Source organism: Semicossyphus pulcher, unplaced genomic scaffold (assembly GCF_022749685.1).
Source record: "Semicossyphus pulcher isolate SPU_LCO1_2020_fin unplaced genomic scaffold, fSemPul1.0.p SCAF_17, whole genome shotgun sequence".
NCBI lineage: Eukaryota > Metazoa > Chordata > Actinopteri > Labriformes > Labridae > Semicossyphus > Semicossyphus pulcher.
In genome coordinates, this window is record NW_027211681.1 from 11,477,579 (window position 1) to 11,493,590 (window position 16,012).

The 16,012-nt window shown below is 41.4% G+C and overlaps 1 protein-coding gene across 4 annotated transcripts in view; it reads left to right on the plus strand.

The window, feature by feature from the left end:
* The window catches only part of rab11fip4b (RAB11 family interacting protein 4 (class II) b), a 57,846-nt gene extending 43,792 nt beyond the window's left edge, over positions 1–14,054 (plus strand). For 3 of the 4 annotated variants that reach the window (XM_069665855.1, XM_069665854.1, XM_069665852.1), the window contains exons 4-14: positions 904–1,038; positions 4,397–4,432; positions 5,542–5,641; positions 6,193–6,296; positions 6,405–6,545; positions 6,915–6,996; positions 8,380–8,517; positions 8,715–8,873; positions 10,388–10,468; positions 10,935–11,078; positions 11,620–14,054. In XM_069665855.1, the coding sequence (XP_069521956.1) occupies positions 904–1,038; positions 4,397–4,432; positions 5,542–5,641; positions 6,193–6,296; positions 6,405–6,545; positions 6,915–6,996; positions 8,380–8,517; positions 8,715–8,873; positions 10,388–10,468; positions 10,935–11,078; positions 11,620–11,736 (1,237 nt within the window). In that variant the 3' untranslated portion in view covers positions 11,737–14,054. The remainder of the gene's footprint in view (positions 1–903; positions 1,039–4,396; positions 4,433–5,541; positions 5,642–6,192; positions 6,297–6,404; positions 6,546–6,914; positions 6,997–8,379; positions 8,518–8,714; positions 8,874–10,387; positions 10,469–10,934; positions 11,079–11,619) is intronic. The other variant, XM_069665853.1, reaches the window with a different exon arrangement.
* The last annotated feature ends 1,958 nt before the right edge of the window (positions 14,055–16,012 follow it).

A 16,012-nucleotide genomic window follows, 5' to 3' on the forward strand; every position in this document is an offset into this window, starting at 1 on the left:
ACATGCTCAGAAAATTTCAAATCTTGCTCCTCTTCTATTTTTTTTACAATGGAGTATTGGGGCCACATTAAAGAGAAAAAAAACGAGAGATTACGAGAATAAAGTCGTTATTTTTTAGAATAAAGTCGTAATTTTATACTGTTAGCCTAAATATTATAAATATAAGAAGAGCAGCAGCTGCCTTCACTAAAAAGAGGAACGTGTGAACATCTTGTGAAGTTATGCTTGTAAATGGTTGCACAGAGGGCTTAATACAACTTTAACGAGAGCTGTATTTATTGAACACACCTGGTAGCATGGAATCATAGCATACATGTACTGAACCTAGTGAGAACATGTGAGATCTCCTGCCTCGAAATGTGCAAGCACACTAAACAGCTACCTATCAATACATTAGTATCGGTTTCACAATTACGAAATATTTAATCTTTCGAAACATCAGCACGACTTTGTCATAACTATCAGGACTCTGAAAAGTGGTTTCATTTGAAAATGATTTTATAAATTTTAGCGCAGGCGACTGGCTGCTCTTCTGATATTACCCTTCAAAATAAGATACAGGCTAGCCATAGCCTAAAATTACAACTTTATTCTCGTAATATTATGACTTTATTCTCCTTGTATTCTCGAAATCTTAGAGATTTTTTTTTTCCTCAATGTGGCCCTAATACTCTGTCGTAATTTTTTTTTGTTATGGTTTCAGTTTTATTTGCGTTATGTGGTTCAGATTAACTCTCAAGGTGTCATGACTTTGGCTCCACTTCTCTACACACTCAGATGTTGTCTCAAATGGTCGTTTGTTTACCCACGTAATGAAAGCCAGTTGGATTTACATTACTTCCTCTCAGTGTCCCGGCTGATTAAAACTGTCTGTGTCTGTTTGTGTGCGTTACATGTCTACAGTGCTGGCCAGACTCCCCGTAAGGTGCGTCAGCATTACACAGGTGAACTCATGGATGTCTACTGCTCTCAGTGCAGCAAGAAGGTCAACCTGCTCAATGACCTGGAGGCTCGCCTTAAGAACCTCAAGGCTAACAGGTAGGGGACACACACGTTTTAGTATTGCAGAAGATACACACACACCACGTTGCAGCTGCTAGCACTTTGTGAGAACACATTTTTACCACAGGGGTCTTCAGCCCTCAAACGTTCCCGCTGACCAACATACTCTTATTTAGCCTGTCAAATCAAATCAAATCACAGCAGCATGTTTTCCCTGACTGCAATTCCCCCTGTCACTTTTATTTAAATTCAAGTTAAAGACCTGCACGTGATTAAATGTCCTGCAGCAGCCACACAAGGACAAATTACATAATAAATTATTCTAATTAAAAACGGGTAATGACACCTATTTCTGCGACTAATTAGCATTAATTATCCAGGCAGGTAATTATAGAAACCACCATTGTTCATGGTCTATTAAAAACCAATATCTGAACAGGAACTATGTGCATCATACGGAGTACACGCAGATGTGAAATGTATTGATCCGTTCACATCGTAATGCTGAGGATGATTCAGGTGTCATGGTTTGCTCTGTGGGCTCTTACTTAGTGTAATGAAGTAATAATGATGTAATACTGTAACAGAGGTGTTTTTAAGGTGTTCCTTCGTTTCATCCACACATGAACCAACATGCCCACAAACACTAATTGATTGTTACATAAGGCCTTCACTCCTGTACTTACCTCATCACCATTGTAATGGGGAATCTATTATTGGAAACATAATCCAGGGTGACCATTAACAGCTCTACTGTCTACCTGCACACACGAGTGCCCACACATGCTTACACGGAGTTATCTAAGAACACAAAATGTTGTATAATAATGTTTTTAAATGTTGTGTGAACTTTGTGTGTTTGTTACTTGAACTCAGCAGGATCTCTCTCCCTGGAGGGAAATGGCTCTATAATCCAGCATGTCTCTCTTAATTAGACCTCTGCTTTCCCCTTATGAATAATGAAGCAGTGATGGGCAGAAAGAAAGAGATAGAGAGTGGGAAGAGGAAGAATAAGAGAGTGAGGGAGATGTTATCGATGTAGAAATGGCTTTGAATAGAGTGAGCTCTTAAGAGGCGGAATAGCATGGTGGAGGGATGAGTTTTTATAGAATAGGAGGATAACTATTGAGTCATACTTAGAGGGTCATTTGGGTGAATATGAAACTGCATAAAAAAAGAAACAAACCGTCATATGGAAGAATGAAGGATTTTAGTTAAGGCTGAATGGGTTCAGATTGGACAGAGGAAGGAGCTTTTACCACTAAGCAGCGTGCAGTATTTAAAGGATCACTTGAGCACACTAAACTCCTTTACACGCAATTAATTTAATTAAATTGGCCACAATGAAGCAAGGGTAAACTCCCACATCTAATTAGGAATAGGTTCTTTAGGAAAGTGTTGCAGTATATTTCTCTGTGCGTTGACGTGTAAATCTGCACATTTAACAAAGTTGAGAAGGAAGCAGAGCCAGCATTAAAGATATAACCTCGAAGATTTCTGTCTTGTTCTTTTCGGCGGCACCTAATGGCGATACACGGTAATTGCAGGAGCACTCCTCCCAATTTATCCAGACGTCCACGGTTGGCTCCGGTTGTAACTCTTGATTTTCCTCGCTGACGGTCGCTTTCCTTTTTAGACTGTTTGCCTTCAGCTGAGCGTCGAGTTTGTTTCTTTTTCTTTGGATTTTCACTTCTTTTTGAAGTTGTATCTGTAGTCATCCATCTTTTCTTTGTTTGTTCAGCCATAGTCGATCACTGTTTACTCGCAACACTTGCAGAGACTGGAAAAGCAGTCGCTTAGCTCCGCCTACCCTCTCTGGCAGACCAACCACTGCTGGGTGATGGAAAACGCGTCACTAACTGGGCGCCGCTTGTGATTTTTTCCTCAATTTATTTGAATGAAAATCTTCGAGATTATCTCTTTGCAGGATAAAAGTTATTATAGAATATCTCTCTTAGTAAATCACACTTCTGAACAATGCTTTTTTACATTAGAACCAGCAACCTTTATAAACAGAACAAATAATGGGTGAGGTAAGCCAACAGGGGACTCCCTTAAAACACGGTATGAGCATGGCTTTGCAGGACATAACAGAGCACGCGTCGGCGAGCTCTGTGACCGTCTCAGCTTTGAAACGAGCCTCCTGTGCGGGGCACTTGGTAACGTGCGCCCAATGGGCCTTTAAAGAATGAAGTTACCCGAGTCTATTGTTAACCTGAGCTAACGTCAGTAGTTTGTCAACAAATTTAAAGTGATTCACACCTCATGTATGTACATGGAAGCTCATTTGGGCTGGGCATCTATTGATGCAAGATACTACATTGAAATCAGATCAAAGACATCTGAGTATATTTTTGTTGTTAGACATCATTTAGTCTAAATGTCAATATGTTTCAGCACAATTTAGTTGTTCAAACTTTCCAGTATAACATTATGATAGTTAATTAGAGAATTTAGTCAGTCAGGTAAAGGTCATTTGAAAATCTGTGGGGAGGTCTTGTCACGGTTGTATCTGAGTTGAAGCATCTGTTTGAAGTCACAATCAGGCGTGAGGTCTCCTGTAGGTTTAATCGTGGAGTTAAAGCAAAGATAAGGTTAATAAACAACCTTTGAAGTTATGGTTTTGCTTGCTTATCCCAAAACTGACGAGATGAGATGAATGCGAGCTAACGAAAACGTGTATTTGACACACAACGTAAGGATGTCACTTTCACGCAAACATGTCGTTCAGTGATGTATGGGTGCATTTTGCGTAGATAAAATTTCCCAGATAAAAACAAAGCGGTCGTTCTTCTGCACAGTTTGGTCTCTCAGCGCTCATTACAGAGGACACTGGGTGAACTGAAACACTGGCTGCAGGGTGATCCATTTGTCACTCAGGATTTAACACTCTTCTTTATCTGAAGGATGAGAAGATCCTCCTGGAAGATGAGCCTGTTGGCACTTTATGGCTTTGTACCACTGATGACTTCATTGAAGAATGAGTGAATTAGATAAAATCTTTTACTTGAAAATAGTTAATGACACGAACTACCACAACCCTGATAGTCATATAATCCTGAGTACCTACACATTTGGGCTGACATGACTCAGACAGAAACACCTACCAGGTTATACAGCTGCCTCAAACTGTTTATTCTCCTGAAACTCTCTCTGGGCTTTCTTTCGCTGAGCTGACAGAAATCCCGCTTACTGACTGGGGTAATATTGTTATCATTGCCATGTCCTTCGGTGTTCCTTTATCTCTGTCTCTGTCTTTCCTACACGTCTGCTACACACTGAATAGGCAAAATCTTAATTGTCATCAGCAGGTAGCTTCAGTGAAGTGTGAGTCTAGACGTATCCATGGCGATTAACTGTGATTAAAATGTCTGTGTTTTTTTGTCTTTTGCAGCCCCAACAGGAAAATCTCCAGCACTGCTTTTGGAAGGTAGGCCCCTCACCTGTGTGTGTCTGCCTTTGCATGTGTGACTGTGTGTGTCGAGAGGAAAGGTCAATCATTTGTACTCTACATTTTACAGCCTGTGTCGCACGTGTTTGCCCTATTTGTTGACACAGCCACACAAACACACGCAGCAAGATTAGACTCTTCTTCCTTATCAGTCAGGCGCCCGACCATTGCGCTCACACAGACAGTTAATTACTAACTAATGATTCAGAGGAAATGCAGGACATCTGGGTTGCATTAATCTGATCTCATCTCTGTCCTTCTGTCCCGTGAAATCAGTTTTTGCGCCTCAAATTGAGAACGTGAGCTTTTTCTACTCACAGCCATTTATCCCTCTTCATGTTCTGTTTCCTCGCTCGAGGCCTTTGTCCTGTTTCCCCCCACATTAACTGAGTTATAGTGACAGAGTGAAAATGGCCTGTCGGAGCTGATCTATGTATTCAATATAAGGTTTGGCTCTCTTCCCCCGTCCGGCCTACAGTCCTCTCTGTCCCGTTTGATTTCTTCTTTCTCTTTATTGCTCTCTTTATCTGATCGTCTGTTCCGTCTCTCTATTTCCTCTTTCATCACATCCTCTCCTACTCCCTCAATTCCTTCCTTACCTTTTCTCTCTTCTGCTGCCCTCTTTTTCTCTTTACCCTTCTCTTTTGTCCTTTCCTCTTTTTGTCTCCTCTTTCCTCCTCATCTCTCGTCTCGTCTCGTCTCCTCTCCTCTCCTCTCCATATTGCTAATCTCAGTAATGGAGCAGAAGCTTTTCCCAAGTTATTCCATTAGTGCGAAAGGGGGCAGCTGTAGTCACATCGCAGCTTGAATGTCACACTTGATGGTGACATTCACAAGTCAGAGCTGCACACACCTGTGTAGGTGTCTGATGCATCTAAAACAAGGCTGCGTGTGTATGTGTTCTGTTTGCTTCCTTTTAGTCCCATATCATAGTACACTAGATTGCAGCAGCATCATTGCAGGACAGAGCACACCTCATTTCTTTCTCGGATACACACACACACCTGCAAATACCCCAGAACCAGCTGATCCTCACCTGCATTTATCCCCGGCGTGTTCTTTAAGTGGGTCTCTGTGTGTTCGAGCAGGCAGCTGCTTCACAACAGCAACCTGAGCAGCAGTAACGGCAGCACAGAAGACCTTTTCCGAGACAGCATCGACTCCTGCGACATCGACATCAACGAGAAGGTAAGAATGTGTTTGTGTACTTTATTGTGTGTGCATTGTTGTTTGTTCAGATGTTTTAGCAGAGCTGTATGTAACTCCTTAGCTCCTTTACACACAGAACTTGTGCTTGTGGGACATACTGATGACCTCTGCTGTTTCTGTGTAACTACTGAAAATTCATAAAAGATTAAATAAATCTCACCCTCAGCATTCTTTACACCCTGAGTACTGAAATCACAGCAGTGAAGAGTTGTTCTTGGTGGATGCACAGCTTAGGTTGAGGATGCTAATTCACAGGCTGAGCCCTGTCAGGATTTCTCTAACGTCTGCAAATACTAGGAAGAGGTTATTATTTCCACGCAAAAAAACTTTCAGATTTGCATAATTTCTACTTCAAAGTTTTGTTGTTTCGTGCCAATGTGTAAAAATTAGTTTACAACTATAGACAAGCTCTATTTTTACCTATATTTGTTGTTGTGTTGAAGGATATATGCTTGTTTTCTTACTGACATCATTTTAAATAATCAAACGTTTGTAAATTCAGGTTATAGTAAACTGACTGTTTCTATCAGGTGAGTTTTCTGGAGAAGAAGGTTGCAGAACTCGAGCATGAGATTCTGATGAACAGCGACCTCAAGTCGAAGCTGAAGCAGGAAAACACACAACTCGTGCACAGGTAGAGTCAGAAATGTGTGTCACAGAAAAGTACAAGTTAATCTAAAAGTTACAGTTCAGGAATGATTCTGTGACGAATGAATTGTGTCTGCTCTGTTCTTCGTCCCAGGGTTAATGAGCTGGAGGAGCAGCTGAAGGACCAGGAGACGCGAGCAGAGCAAAGTCTGCGGGAGGAACTGAGGCGACACCGAGAGGCCTACAGCAAGATGGAGAGAGACAAGAACACGCAGATAGAGCTGCTGACCAACCGGTTAGTAACACACTTATAATAAAGCTTACTAATGCACAAATATTTCTTTTTAACTACTTAATGTGTATACAACTGATTGAAAGTACTGGATGCTGAGTCAATGTTTAGATTTTATTTTTCTCCGTGAAAAACTGGACAGAGTAGCTTTTAAATCCCCTGGATTTGGACATTGACGCGCCTGTCTGTTAGGAGAAAATGCAGAATGTAAAACTGTATGCTAATCAGAGCTTAGAGATGCCTCCGGGGGTTTATCACTTTCCTCTGAGGGTATACTGTGGATGTTTGCTGAAATTGTGTTTTTGCTGACTATAGGAGAAACTCTGCTTATAAATAAAAAGTGAACTGAAACACAGGATTTTGTGTTTTTAGAGTGAGGCAGCTGGAGGATGAGAACAGTGACTTTGCTCTGAACATGTGCCGGCTTAAATCACAGACAGAGAAACTGGATGAGGTAAGTCATATTTACTTTTTGTCTTTATTTGCATATTTGCTTTCTCTTATCTTGTCTTCCCTGTTCTCATTTTTATATTTAAAGAGGAACCACTGAGTACAGTTTAAAGAAGTGAATCAAGCCTTTGTGTCTCCAAAGGGAGCTACATTTAATGCATTGCAGGTGATTTCACTTGAGTCAGTGTCAGTAGAAATGTAGACTACAAGTTTAAAGATACACAGACAGATTGAAAGATAAAAAGGGACTGTTGTTTTCTTTTCTTTTTTTTTTTACAACATAAGATGTTCAGTGTTTCCTCTAGGATTTTTTTCCAGTAGCGGGGTAGAGGGTTTTGTTGTACCACCCAGGTATTGGTCATATCAAAACTATTGCTGTCAGGTGATAAACGAGGGACGTTATTAATGATGTAGTGATCAAAACGATCGAGCGTTACCAAATGACTTCTGAACCTTTTATAAGCTTTATAAACAGCGACAATGAATTTAGAGTTAGATACACAATAGCTCCTCATTTCAATACAATACTGTGGCAGTTGGCTGGAGTTTGGACTGTGCCAGGGAGCTGAAAGTTTGATATTGAGCGCACAGCTGATATAGGCACGTGGATTGTTTTGCGTAATAGAACTGCTTATGATTCTGTGTGGGCTGCAGGGCGGTGCAGTGATTAGCGCCTCACAGCTAGAGGGTCACTGGTTCAAACCCTGGTTTGGGCAAGGTGGGCCTTTCACAGTCCAAAGACATGCTTGAAAGGTTAATTGGTGACTCTAAATTGCCCATAGGTGTGGGTGTGAGTGCGAAAGGTTGTCTGTCTCTATGCGTCGGCCCTGTGATTGACTGGCGACCCGTCCAGGGTGTACCCTGCCCTTCGCCCAATGACAGCTGGGATTGGCTCCAGCCCCCTGCGACCCTGAACAGGATAAGCGGTATAGATAATGGATGGATGATTCTGTGTGGACAGAGAGTGTCCAATGTCAGCGATTTGGAGCGGACCCTTTTTTTGCCATTAGAACATTGTGTGCGGAGTAAACTGGTCCCGCTGTTGTTTATTTGGTTACCAAGACTTTGCAAGTGATTGACGTCCTGTGACTCCTGACGCTGTTTCAGTGCTCTTCCTCAATGAGGAGAGTGGGCGAACAGCCGTTCATTTGGAGTGGAAATCTCCGCAGTCGTCTAGTTGTGACTTCAGGACACGTTATAGGAATCTGTAGCAGCGACGGCAATTATTCAGTGGCCACAAAATGTATGTAGCGGAAACACTGGTGTTAGAAACAATCTTTGGGTATCTGAGATTACACCTATGCACATAACACCAGACACATGTCACTTTTAGCTCTTGAAAAATTGCACACTCAAATTATAAGTGTGTATGTCTGTCCTTCCTCAGGAGAAGCAAAGGATGACAGACAAGCTGGAGGACACCAGTTTGCGCCTGAAGGACGAGATGGACCTCTACAGGAAAATGATGGACAAGCTGAGACAGAACAGACAACAGTTCCAGAAAGAAAAAGAAGACATGCAGGAGGTGGGAGGGACTATTTTCTGCAATCTGACACATGCACAGAGTGGGCTGTTTGCTCTATTGCTCACTCTGTTTCCTCTTTGTCACTCTTCTCTCTCTCTCTCACTGCAATTCAATTTTACTGGCTCATACACCTACACCTCCAAAACACTGCACTGCCATTATATAACGCTGTTCATCCGTCCTTTCTCTGCGCCTAGCTGATAGAGGACCTGCGTCGAGAGCTGGAGCATTTGCAACTGTTCAAGCTGGAGACAGAGAGGCCCGGCCGCAGCCGCAGCTCTTCCTCCGGTCTGGCGGACTTCAACAGCAGGACGAGGGAGGTGGAGCTGGAGTACGAGGTCAAGAGGCTCAAACAGGTACTGATTAAAGATGCTTTCAAATGTCTTGTGCATAGTCAGCGCAGGAAGCTACTGCAGCTACTGAGAGGCAGAGAAATTCTTATAATGGCTTCGGATAGAATTTAGAGAGCAGGAGGCAAAATGGCGTCTGTCGTACAGCTTTCTAAAAATGTATTGGTGTTTGCAGAGCTACTTGTGTCCAGCGAGGGTTATATATGCGGAACAAAAGGGAACATGAGACTTCATCAGAGGGCAATAACTGCTAACGGGATTGCTGTGCTGTTGTGAAAAGATAAGTCCTTGTTTTGGATGCAGTGAAGAGGCTGGGATGCACAGAGATGCTGAGTCTTAAAGCAAGACACATGATAATACTCTCACAGATTAATTTCCGACAGCTCATGCGCATCATAGCGGTTTTGCTAAATCAGTAACAGAAGTCTCGGCTGGTTGCTTTGTCTAAAACAGTACATTTGCAGCCCTGCACGATGTACACTTGTTATTTGAGATGAATTTTAAAAGCTCCTTGGCGACATACCTGCACATTAAGCCTAACTGCAGAGCTCAGTGCACTTAACGGTGCTCTTACAGGAAGTATATCATTTCCATTTGATATAATAGATACGTTTATGTGCTGCCAGAGGAACATAAAGTGCACTAATATCATAAATGAGGCCACATCAGTGGCTGCAGATGGTAGGTGGACCTAGATCACACGTGTGTGGGATTAAAAAGAATAAATTATCATACATTATTATTGGGTTTAGTCATTCACATTGGCTTCATTTTATTCCCTTTGAAATCCTCTTTAAAGGCACCACTGTCGTTGAGAAGTTGCACTGATTGTTTGGTAACAGGCGTGGGGAGTCCAGTGGAGCTTAGCCATCTTAGCTTAGCCTAATTTAGCTTCATCTTCATTCTTTAATTTCAGTCTTTCTAGGTTCAACTCCATTTGCCTGCCACAGTTATAGACTCAAATACTGCTACTGAGTTACTGTACTCCAAAGTGTACGGGCCTGATGCAAAGTAAACAGTAGAGATAAGGGAGAAATTGAGAGTGTATTTTAGATGTCCTGGCTGATAAGACCAGTAACAGAAGAAGTAAACGTTCCTTGCAGTAATATGCATTTGATTTTTTATGATTCCAGCTAAAAAAATTAATATAAAAAGCAGAAAGAACTAAAGCAGTCCAGCCTTGTAACTCAGCCAATCGGTTAGAACTGCTGATATGCAGACTGCGAGTGTCTTATCAGAGACTAGGGTGATAAGGTTGTCCTCCTGTAGCCTCAGACCAAACTTAAGTGCAGTAAAGCAAAAAGGAGAATGATCATAATCAACTTCTTTTATTGAGCTTCTTGTAGTTTTAGATTCAGAGCCATTCCCTTTGATTGTCTGTGGTTGGACAAGTTCTGTCTTTGTGTAGGTAACACCCATCATTTGAGCAACACAGCCCTGTGACATCCACGAAGATTAGCTCACTATCTTATGCTTGCCTGTGCACCTCTGTAAATGTCTGTGTGTGTGTGTGTGTCCAGCGATTTGTGTCCCAGGACTTTCTCCCCCCTGAATTCCAGCACCTGGTGTTGTCTGGGGCTCGGCTCCGTCCTGGTCTGATGGTAAAATTGCTTCTGTGAACTTTGACCTCCCGAATATTAACCACTAATCACAATGGAGTAGAGCGAACATGCCCGAGCTGAATTGGGGTCAGTGCTGCAGTCCCCTCACTAATGGTTAAGAATAGGACAAGGGGAAAGCAAACTGACCTCTTGTCAGCACTTAAAGGCAACTTAATCATGGAGCTTTTTTAACACACCAGACAAGCAGGGGAGCAGTTTGTTCTGTAACACGCTTAACCCGTGTGATGTCCCGTAGGTGTTGCCAAAATAGACGTGCATTGCTGCGTTTGCTGCTGGCTGAGGTACCGAGTGCTGTGTTTTGTTGTGTGGGCTGAGTGAGGCTTACGTAGCGCCCTTTTTTTTTAAAGCATCAACACTCCTGACACAACTGTTTAGTCCAATTACCAATTATTCTTCCCACCTCTCTCTCTGTCCTCTTCCTCCCACCCCTTTTTCTGTGTTTTAGGAGAACCAGAAGCTGAGGGAGCAGAACGATGAGCTCAACGGTCAGATCCTCAGCCTCAGTCTGTATGAAGCCAAGACCCTGTTTGCCACTCAGACCAAGGCCCAGTCTCTCGCTGCAGAGATAGAAAACGCCTCCAGAGACCAGGTACAATCAGGACTAACTAGTTTATGATGCAAAGCTGTATTTTCTAGGACAAATCACAGCAGAGCATTGTTCTAGATATGGCACTGTTGTGGATTTAAATCTAATATGCATAATAAGGAGGTCATTACCATGGCTATTTCTCACGCATAGACTCTAAACTAATAGTCATGTTTTGGAAAGAGGATTTTTTTGTAGGTGTTTCCGACTGTAAGTGAGACAAAGCAAGCAGTTTGATGACATCACCTGGGGCATTGTCTCCTGTGCTTTGTATTTTATTGCCAAAATGATTGACTGATTAAAAAAGATAACAAGCTTATTTATTAATTGCAGCCTGAAGCATCGTTTCTATAACAGATTATGTACGTGGTTATTGCAGGTGTAAACCTAAAAAGGAACTTGGGTGTAGTCGATTGAATGTACAGAGTATTCTAGCTGAAAACCAACAAACTGTCATAATATAATACTTTACACCCCGTAAGTCTAAAGCTGACCTTGTTTATAAACTGAAATAAAAATGTGTTTGACGCGCATCTCTCCCCAGTTAATGGAGGCCCTGAAGGAGCAGGAAGAAATCAACCTACGTCTGCGGCAGTACATGGACAAAATCATCCTGTCCATCCTGGACCACAACCCCTCCATCCTGGAGATCAAGAACTAGCAGCGACTCAACTGGAATGAGAATCGCTCCGAGTCCGAGGAGAGTGAGGATCATTCCAGTTGTTTTGTCAGAACCTCCAACTCGAGTCAGGAAGCTGTACAGGAAAACTGTGAGAACCGGAGCCGAACTTAGAAACTGGAACATATAAATAGACACACATCGCCCCCTGCTGTTCGTGGCGGGAAAAGATTTCCTCCTGCAGAGACATTGATGCACTGGGATTCTCAGTGAACTAAAGGGAGTTTTTCTCAACAAGTGACTGTTTCTTTATTGCTGTCTATACTGTGAACTGTAGCTACTGTCACACCTTTGGTCTCTTATGACAAATCTGGTGGTTCTTCCCAGGAATATGCTGGGATCAACTTGCTTTGAGGTTCAACAAAGTTACTCGATGTAGTACACTGGACTTATGTACCTTGGCATAAAAAGTGGAACTTTGTAACAAACCTGATGTGGTTCTGCTGTATCCTGGTGAAATATTAGCTGGATTATCCACAGACAAACAGCTTGGAAGGATTTAGGGAGAAACAATTGTGAGAAATTGGCAAGTTGGCAAGCAGACTGTAAACCTGACTCTGAGTCTCAGAGACATGAAGGCAGACCAGTCGAGCGTTGCCTGACCTGTAAACTGCCCATGTGTTCCCCTCTGTAATATCGCTGTTCTCTTATGAACTCGGGATGTATTTAGACAGGTACGTTTTTAAGAGAAGAAAAAGAAAAGTGGTCAAAGGACGAAAACATTGAGAACCCCTATAATCAGAAGATTATAAGTCAGAAAGTAGAGGAAAGCACATCTTCTCTTAGGAGATGGACATCTGATGGTGGACCGTGTGCGCATGCAAAGGAGGGTCTAAGTGAAGTCGCTGGTGGTCAATCGAAGGTGAAGAGTTTGTTTTATGTTTATTCTTGAGAAATGTCTTCCAGTAACCTTACAACAGCACTTGCTGTGTCAATCAGTCCCAAAAGTAGTTTTTTGTTTTACTAAGAAGTGGCCCTTAGTTGGTTCAGACGCGAAGTCGAGTGTCACTTTATGGAGCAGAAGCTGCAACCAAGGAGTGTCTTTAAACTGTAACTTCCATGGCGGCTGTTTGCTAGCAAAAAGGCTACATTGTTGCTAGCAACAGGCCCGATGATGTTGCACAGAAATGTAAGGATATGAATGTACAGGATGTCTGGTGGAATAACTGGTAGCCATTGAAACATGGTTTACTCAATAATCAGCTCTGTATGCTCAGTGAAATCATCTCAGATAGTGTGTGTGAGCATGCACTGGAGCCTCAATTTTGCGGTACAAAAAAACGGATTAGCAATTTATTTCATTGAAGCCTACAGAATACAGATCGTGTTTAAAGCCCAGATGGCTCTTTAAATCTCTCTGATACTGTAAATATCATGAATGTACATCTGGTTATTTCACTTTCTGTGTGGCCAAAAAGGCTTTTTGACTTTAAAACTGCTGTAATTGGTTAAGATATGTTGTAATACTCATGTACAGTATTCAGTACTGTACTGAAGACTGGAAACAATTACAATCTGCTGTATTATGTAATTATTCTAAACTTGAGTTTTGCTTCCTTGCACAAAAAAAAAAAAAGGTTTTGTTTCATTTGCATGGTTCACCTTTTCTTCTGTCTGTGCCTTTTCAGGACATTTTTCAAGACGATGTTGCTAATGATTGACATAGTTTTTGAAGCTACGTTCTATGTCGACGTCTGACATATTTTCTCGACTTGTAAATGTTGTAATTATATAGTGATAATTTGTATTCATGTGCCACTCACCTGTCTTTTTCAGATTGATACTATGAAAACTATTTTATACAGTTTTATCAAGAAAGGACTTGTGATTGCTTAGGTGTCCTACAAGAAAAGCGGCATAGCACAAAGCTTTGTATGGTACGCAAGCCAGGTTAGCATTTTGAAATATTTTGAAGATTTTTTTTAATGCAGTGGGGGATGTTTTGTTGCATTTCTCAGTTTTTTGTTAGTCACGGTGAGTCCATTGCTTTTCAATCTGCTTTAAACTGGCTTTTTTTATATCGTTGTAAACTGTCTTCCTAACTTCAACTAAATGGTGAGCATTATGAGCAATATTAACTTATTTACCGATACCTGCTGATTTTGTGTCTTGTTTTGCTTCACGAATCGTTTCACTCTAGCTGCTTCTAGATGGAGAGAAATAAATGGTACATTTAAGCTGTAAAACTTGTCACAAACTCATTTCTTGTAGCTCTTACATTTTGATTTATTAGGGCTTTCTGATGCAATGTAGTCACTATAAATAGCAATAAAAAAGTATTTGGCAGTGATGCTGACTCATGATGTTTCTATCATTTTTGGGCATTACAATTGCTCTGACACAGAGAGAAGCATGGAGAAATATTGGAAATATAAAAGGGAAGTAAGAAATATGTCAAGTATGTACAGTATATATACAATAATGAGAATTAAAGACAATATATATATTTTTATTTTTTTTATTTTTTTTATTTTAAGATTTATATATGAACGTCAGAATTAAATATAATTGCCAGATTAAGTACAGTAACACAACATTGTTAATTAACAGTATAAATGCAGTATATCAGATTATTGCACAGCTGAGTTATTGCGCAGTCGAATTATGGCAAGTTGTTTTCCAGTTTATGTACAGTGTTCAGTGCAGATAATAACAGAATTATTAATATTCTGCTAAAAACATTTTGGACAGTTGAACAGCACAATATTACATCAATTTTTCTGCCTCTAGGGATACAGTTAGGATCATTAACTTTTCCAAATCGCTTCTTAATCTATTATCTACATGGGTTTTGGTGCATGAAGTGTAATTCATTTGCAGTTGTTGACGTTTTATATTGGAAATTGCCAGTTTAGACTGTATTTATTATTAGGTTTACGTTGGGATCCCAGAGTAATCCTTCCATGCCCTATTCAATACTGGGTCACAACCTAGTATGTGGCTTACCGCATCAGGTCACTGTGCGCTTTTATGGGCAATGTTAGGTGAGGACAGCGGACGAACAGCCCCGCCTACACCCGCCTAAAAGTATCCAGAGCCTTATCAACAGCCAGCCAAAAATATGGCGCTGTGTCTGAATAGTTTTGGCGTCACCTATCGGATAATCGTTTGCACCCCTCAGTCTTCAGCCGCAGCTCGGCGTGTGTTACACGGAGGAGGCGTGCTTCAGGTACAGTTGAGCGCCAGTTAGCTTAATTAAACTTAAGAGAGTTTGAATTAAGTCTTAGATTTTGGGCGCAGTTTATGCACAAAGTTTAATTATTTGTTTTCTTGAATGCGTTCTGTATTTTGTTTGCAATTTGACTGTTGCTTTTCCACGTGGTAAAATAACTGTGGTGCTTGTTAGCTAGCCGCAGCAGGTAGTTAGCTAGTTGTTAGCTGGCTAGCTGTCGGCGCAGAGCCAAAGCAACATTTACTGTCATCAGTGTTGGGGTGTGTACTTCAAAGTTTTACTAAAAGAAACAAGTAAGCTGTTGATATTGTCGAGTTGTTCGGTTACATTAAAACATGGCTTACAATATATGTTATTGTATCAAACAAAGGAATTTGTTTCTCCGAGTCAGATAACAGTTTAAAGTAAATGTTTCTGATCTACATTAAGACATCGCCAGAGCACAATTTGCACAGTGCGAAACCCTGCTAAAGCTAGCTAAAGTAACTTGACTTAAGATCCGAGTAAAGCTTTGAAATATTCAGAAAGCTTTTGGGATTCATTATTACAGTAGTCATAAAAGGCTTCAGGGTCAGTCTATGGGTCAGCCTCACAGTAGGATCCCTCCAAGTACCAAGCATGAAAGTGCCGTTTAGTGGCTTGTTTCCAGATCTAAATAACTACAGTTAATATTTTCATCTACAAAAACTGATAATACATCAATTTGTTGTTTTGTTTTTTTGTTATATTTATTGCATCACAGGTGACGTGATGCCTCAGAATGGTATGAACTATGAGGGCAGAAGAAGAGGAACACGTCACATCTCCTGTAAAGCCAATGGTCAGGTCAACGGTCAGGTCCCAGGCACAGATTTGGTTAATGGAGCTGTTTTTCACAATGGCTTCCCAGCTGCTGCCACTAGAACCAGAGAGAGGACACCAGCTGGCTCACAGAATGGTACCAGACCACAGAGTGTGGTTAATGGGTATTTTAACCATGATTGCAAGGTCAAGAGTAAGAAAGCAGTGCAGCCAAGGACATCCAGGAAACAAGGAAGCAGGATTTCAGCTGTCCATGATGCCTCAGCATCTGGCAGGGTCATCAGT